Source organism: Pseudoliparis swirei, chromosome 3 (assembly GCF_029220125.1).
Source record: "Pseudoliparis swirei isolate HS2019 ecotype Mariana Trench chromosome 3, NWPU_hadal_v1, whole genome shotgun sequence".
Classification (NCBI taxonomy): Eukaryota; Metazoa; Chordata; class Actinopteri; order Perciformes; family Liparidae; genus Pseudoliparis; species Pseudoliparis swirei.
In genome coordinates this window covers 7,439,236-7,446,314 of record NC_079390.1, presented here as the reverse complement: position 1 = coordinate 7,446,314, position 7,079 = coordinate 7,439,236, and the positions used below count along the sequence as shown (strand labels likewise).

The 7,079-nt window shown below is 43.1% G+C and overlaps 1 protein-coding gene across 1 annotated transcript; it reads right to left on the bottom strand.

The window, feature by feature from the left end:
* Positions 1–3,057: 3,057 nt before the first annotated feature.
* Positions 3,058–7,079, bottom strand: LOC130191665 (uncharacterized). Its single transcript, XM_056411319.1, has 5 exons — positions 7,017–7,079; positions 6,822–6,928; positions 6,490–6,658; positions 5,977–6,402; positions 3,058–3,252 (listed from the first exon to the last, which is right to left on the bottom strand). Exons 3-5 carry the CDS (start codon positions 6,595–6,597, stop codon positions 3,058–3,060), a joined length of 729 nt encoding a protein of 242 aa, XP_056267294.1. The 5' UTR covers positions 6,598–6,658; positions 6,822–6,928; positions 7,017–7,079.

Genomic DNA, 7,079 nt, shown 5'->3' with positions numbered 1-7,079 from the left:
CAGCATGCAATGAAGTAGAACAAGAACGAATAACATCTCCAGTGGCTGAAGTACCCATTGAAAACCTAAAGAAAACACAAGAGGATGATCCAGTCATTGGCAAGGTAAGAGAATATGTCATCACAGGACAGTGGCCTCATCTGGGAGGAAAAGACAGGCAATGACATCTCTCTTCTAGTGAGGGAAAAACAAGCTGTACATCAATGAAGATGGTATCCTGTACAGAAAGTCAGTGTCTCGAGCGCAACTAGTGTTACCTGCAGCATTCCATCAACTGATCTATAGGGAGCTACATGAGGAAATGGGACACCTCGGCGTGGAGCGAACACTCAGTCTGATCCGAGATCGATTCTATTGGCCTCATATGCAAAAGGATGTGGAGCACTATGTGACCAAGGTGTGCAGCTGCCTCAAACGGAAAAGACCGAACAAGCCAACCAGAGCACCACTGGTTAATATAGTGACTACCTACCCTTTTGAGATGGTCTCAATTGACTACTTGCATCTGGAAAGCTGTAAGGGAGGATATGAGTATATCCTAGTTGTGATGGATCACTTCACGCGTTACGCGCAGGCATACGCATGCACCAACAAGTCAGCAAAAACTGCCGCTGAAAAGATATTTGGTGACTTTGTGCTCAAGTTTGGATTTCCTGCCAAGTTGCATCATGACCAAGGCAGAGAATTTGAGAATAAACTGTTTTCCAAGCTCGAAGAATACTGTGGCATCCAAGGTTCACATACAACACCCTACCATCCAGCTGGAAACGGTCAAGTGGAGAGATTTAATCGAACACTCCTTTCTATGCTCAGAAATCTGACAGAAGATGCAAAGTCAGATTGGAAGAACTCCTTAGCTAAGGTTGTGCATGCGTATAACTGTACGAAGTGAAGCAACAGGATATGCCCCATACTACCTTCTCTATGGTAGGAACCCTAGACTTCCTGTTGACATGATGTTTGGCCTGAAACCAACTGACCAGGGGGCTTCTCACAATGAATATGCAAGCAAGTGGAGAAGGCGGATGCAGGAGGCATACAGGCTAGCATCGCAGACAGTCCAGAAGGAGAACAATAGAGCGAAGAAGCACTATGACCAAAAAGCTTATGGAGGCGAGCTACACCCAGGGTGTAGAGTACTGGTGCGAAACTTCAAAGACAGAGGAGGACCAGGAAAACTCAGATCATATTGGGAAGAGAGAATCCATGTGATAACCGAGAGGAAACATAAGGACAGTCCTGTCTACGTTGTACAGCCGGAGAGAGGCCCAGGAAGGACCAGAGTACTGCACAGAAATCTGTTACTGCCCTGTGACTTCCTGCCTGTGGAAGAAGATAAAGAGAAAGAGAAAATTTAAAAAAAGAAGTCGAACACAGGTATAACGAAGAAAAAACAGCAAAAACAGAAGGACAGAAACTCTGACAGTAGCTCGGAGGACGAGAATAACTGGAGAGTCATCACCACACGACCAGCAGAACCTCTTCAACATGTTAGCCAGCTGAGAGCAAAAGCAGAGGAATTCCAGCCACAAGCCACTGTCAGAGAACTGGAGCAAACCGCCGAAGAAGAGGAGGGTCCAGTAAGAGATGATGAAGGCAGCATGGAACCAGAGGTGGAGCATGGCGAAAGAGGGGAAGCTGGACAAGTGTCGTCATCTGATGGAGCAGACGAGGTCAACGCTGGACAAAGGTCGTCATCTGATGGAGCAGACGAGGTCAACGCTGGACAAAGGTCGTCATCTGATGGAGCAGACGAGGTCAACGCTGGACAAAGGTCGTCATCTGATGGAGCAGACGAGGTCAACGCTGGACAAAGGTCGTCATCGGATGAAGCAGACGAGGTCAACGCTGGACAAGTGTCGTCATCTGATGAAGCAGACGAGAGTGATCCTGAGTTGCCACCAGCTTCCACCAGAAAATATCCTTTACGACAAAGAAAGCCACCCAAAACACTAATTTACAACAGACGGTCAACCATCAGTCGTATCCATACAGAAGTAATGGAAGAAAAAGGGTTGTAGTTTCACGTTTGGTTTGGTTGTTGTGAAAGAGTAATATGAGACACGTGTTCATAAGTGTGTCGCTTAAAAGGAAATAGGAAGTTAATAGGTCAGTGTACAAGTCCATGAGTGTCAATAAGGAGAGTACTAGAACTCAGACCACTTACCATGAAGAAGAATACAGGGATATGTGAAACATACAGTATTGCATGTGGGTCTGTGTGATGGGTTATGGGGTAGGACAGGGGTCACCAACGCGGTGCCCGCGGGCACTTGGTCGCCCGTAAGGACCAGATGAGTCGCCCGCTGGCATGTTCTAAAAATAGCTCAAATAGCAGCACTTACCAGTGAGCTGCCTCTATTTTTTAAATTGTATTTATTTATTTAGCTATTCTTGTTTAAATCACACTTACATGTAACTTACAAATGACAATATATATATATAAACACTTAAAATGTAAAATGTTTTTTGTGTTTAATATAAATGAACTCTGACCGAGTAAAGTTCAAAGGTCAGTATTGTGCATGACCAAAACGTAGCGTTTGTTGCGCTCTTACAAACAAGCTAACGTTAGCGGACGCAGCTAATATGAGGAGAAGAGTTACCCCAAAAATGTCAGAAAAAGAAAGAAAACATATCATTTTCACGCGAATGGGAGGTAGAGTTTTTTTACCACTGTGAAAGGATCCTGCGTGTGTTTAATTTGCGGGCAACTGTGGCAATAGCAAAGCGGCACAATGTGGAGAGACATTTTACTACGTGTCACACAAGCTACCATGCTAACTACCCACCGGGCAGCGCACTGCGCGCAGAAAAGCCCGCGAGTTAAAGGCAGCTTTGTGCAAACAGCAGTCTTTTTCACTAGACCGGTTTAAAACTCCCAAAAAGCAACGAAGCCTCGTTTAGAGCTACGCAATTCTTGATGAAGAAAAGAAGGCATTTACAGACGCGGAGGTTGTCAAAGAAGCAATGATGATAATTGCTAAAACTGTGCTTGAAGACGAGAAGTATGGAACCGATGTACTCTCCAGTCTCTCCGATGTTCAACTCGGGCAACTACAATGGTAAGAAGAGTGTCGGCGATGTCTGGGAACTTGACCGACCAGCTGGACCGTGATCTGGCGAGGTGCGGTGGTTCAGCATCCAGTGTGACGAGTCGGTGGACAGCAGCAGTACGGCGCAGCTGATGGTCTTTATCCGGATGGTGTTTGATGATTTCTCCACAAAAGAAGAACTTCTGACACTACTGCCCTGAAGACAACTATGAGGGAGTTGACATTTATAACGCAGTGAAGGAGTTTTGGTGGAAAAAGGTGCCGCTGGAAAAGCTGGTATCAGTGACTACGGATGGGGCTCCTGCTATGATCGGCCGACACATAGCGTGCGGTGCTCACTGTAAAGCTGACCCAGAGTTCCCAAAGTTTCTGCAGTACCACTGCATCATACACCAGCAGGCCTTATGTGCAAAAGTGATCTGCTTTGAGCACGTAATGACTCGCGTCGTGAAGATCATAAACAGCATCCGCTCCAGAGCTAAACAGCACAGGACATTCAAGGTACTTTTGGAGGAGCTGTCAGCTGAATATGGTGACCTGCTACTACACACAGAAATCCGATGGCTCAGCAGGGACGAATTTTGCAACGTTTTTGTCACTTTTGGGTGAAATCAAAGAGTTCATGCAGTCCAGAGGTGAGGACACCGTGCTGCTGGAGGACACTGAGTGGATACTTGACCTTGCATTTTAACGGACATTACTGGAAAACTGAACAGTTTGAACTGTGAGCTGCAAGGCAAAGGTAAAACTATCGCCGATATGATAAGTGCTTTAAATGCATTTAAAGCTAAGATGAACCTTTTTCTGTGCATTTACAGAGTAAAAAGTGCTGCACTTTCCTCTGTGCAGATGGTGCTGAAAGACAATGCTTCTGCATCTGAGACTTTTGACAAAGTTGCAGAAAAGTACTCTCAGGTCATAAACAGAGTTGGGCAAGAGTTTGAGAACAGGTTTTGTGACCTGGATCAGCTTGAGCCATGTGTGTCGTTCATTTCTAATCCTTTCATGAACGTGGACATATCATGCATTGCTGAGCAGTTATGCAACATTCAGCCTGGATGCTGAACAGGTGGAGATTGAAATTGTAACACTGCAAAATGACCTCCACCTCAAAGCCCACCAGGCTGCACCAAACTTTTGGTGCCTTGTTGACACAGAAAAGTACAGTGGTGTATGCGCAGCAGCTATGAAGGTTGCAAGCCTGTTTGGTTCAACTTATCTTTGTGAATCAGCCTTTTCTGACATGAACTTCATCAAGAACAAACACAGAACACGCCTCACTGATGCACATCTGCAGGACTCACTCAGAGTTGCAGTGTCAAGTTACACACCAGAGTACAACACACTAGTTAACAGCATGCAATGCCAGGCTTCCCACTAACTGACAAAGAAACAGATAACAAATTTGGTGTCCAGTTCAAAGTGTGACATGATTTATTTAAAAATTTGAGAGTTGACTTTTGTATTTTACATGAGTTATTATTTGTACAAACATGGTGCAAAGTAATTCATGATTTGTTAAAAATGTTAGTGGCTAGCTAGTTAAAATGGGATATTGTGATTTCACAAGACTGTCTTAGAAGTGATCATTTAAAATGTTCAATTTGAAAAATGTGCACTTAGAGAAAATATAAAAATAAAGTGTTGCATATTGATATTTATCTGTTTCTATATATATTTATTGTGAGAAATCATGAAGATGATCAGTGTTTCCACAAAGATAAATATCATTAATTATTAATAATAACATAGAGTTAAAGGTAATTGAGCAAATTGGCTATTTCTGGCAATTTATTTAAGTGTGTATCAAACTGGTAGCCCTTCGCATTAATCAGTACCCAAGAAGTAGCTCTTGGTTTCAAAAATGTTGGTGACCCCTGCTCTACAATGATGTCACAAATTGCTTACAGTTCGCCATTTTTATAAACATAAACCAAAGTAAAACACATTTACACTCAGGATCATGTTTAAAATAAACAAGGACACGCTTGAGTCGTCAAATAGGCTATTATTTTATGAACTTTGTCTTCCTCCTTAAATATGATCCTAAATGCATGATGTATTTATTTCCCTACACGTTAAAGCTGATATCTCACTCACCTGGTTATATCCCTGCATTTATTAATGTGGTCTTGTGTGGCACCGAATGGGTCCACATAGAGGGCCCTCTTCTCCTGAAGATATATGATCTATAGAAATGCAAATGATAATTAGAGCAAAACATGCAGACATCAGATGGTGTCATGACTGAGTCTAGATCTGAATGTTTTTAAGATTACTTACAATGAGTGTCCAGTGTCCCCCACTACACACAGCTCCAGCCGCCACATTCGTTTTTGTAAGATCCAACCAAAAAAATTGTTTACACACAAACACACATATATATATATATATATATAGATACATACACACAGACAACAATCTAGCTGTATACTCACCCTTCTTAAAAGTGAGGTTTTAGATCCCTCCCAGAGGGCCGTCATTCCATATGTATCGATGATTGTGGCGTTTGCCTCCCTTCCCACCATGTTCAGATATGCATTGATAATCTGAGTAAAACAGTAACTTGTCACCAATCTAAAAAGGAAAATATCAGTCCAATATGTTTTTGTTTTTTAAAGTACCTCTCCCTCCACCAGATGTCCAGGGGCCAGGGCCATGAGATTTTCTGAAAAAAATTTGTACGGCCCAATCTTTGACCAAATAATATTTTTCCTCTTTGTCCCTGTCCAGATGTCTTTGATGATGGTGTGTGTGTGTGTCTCTGTGTGTGTCTGTGTGTCTGTGTTTGTCTGTGTGGCTGTGTGTCTGTTTCTATGTCTATGTCTGTTTGTTTCTGTGGCTGTGTGTGTGTGTCTGTGTTTGTTTCTGTGTCTGTGTCTGTGTCTGTTTGTTTCTGTGTGTGTGTGTCTGTGTGTGCCTGTGACTGTGTCTTGGATGGACCAGCCAGAGGAGAAGGCTCCAAAACTCTTTTCAGTTTAGCTGGGATCCTCTCCTCTGGCTGGAAACAATGAGTTAATGAATCAATGTTGGTTTGAGTAACCCTCTTCCCCTTTTGTGTGGCCAGCACAGCTTTTTTGCCCTCTAGTTCCACAATTGTAAAGGGGCCCAACATAGTGCTCTCCATCTTGCCCCCTTTTCTCTGCTCCTGTTTAATATTTTTTTGGAGCACCCGATCCCCCACTTTAAAATGGTCCTCCTGGCCAATTTGTGATTTTCGTTTTCTGACTCTATCCTGGCTTATTTTAATGTTTTGTAAAACGTCTTCAAAAACAACCTTTTGATTCCTCAGTCCGTCTGCCATTGCCTCCCTCTGCACCAGGCCGCAGACTTTATCTTCTGTGACCTGCCACAAACCACATTTTCAATGTTGTGTAAATCGATAATCCAAATTCAAGATCTAAAAAAGGATAAGAATAATACTGAATCTTACATTATACTCTGCTGGTATCTCCGACGGATACCGCGCCTCCCTCCCAAACATCAGATAGTATGGCGTGTACTTGGTGGTAAATTGTTTCTTCGTCCGAAGCGCGAACATAGTCGCTGGCAGGACTTTGTCCCAACGGGTGGGGTTCTCTGCCACCAGTTTGTTCAGGGACCTAAAAATGCAAAGAATCAAATACAGGCATTTGGTATGCTAAAACAACCTCTTTTTTCACTAAGTATATCACTACTGATTACCTGTTCAGAAAGGAATCATTAAATCAGTGTGTTATTCTATGAAGAGCTTAAATTCATGTACCTATTAAATACAAAACATACCTCTGTATTGTGCCATTTAATTTCTCCACGAGGCCGTTGGTCTGTGGATGATAAGGTGAGCACAGGCTTCGCTTGATGCCCAGCCTCTCACACAGGCCAGAGTTGACCTGGAAATTCTCATTTGGTTAAACGTGAAATTGGTATGCACAGCAGTGAGCCGACATATTAGGGATTCATAATGCATCATCATTATACCTTATTGCGAAACTCTGTGCCCTGGTCTGTTAGCAGTCTTTTGGGTGCACCAAATTTGTAACA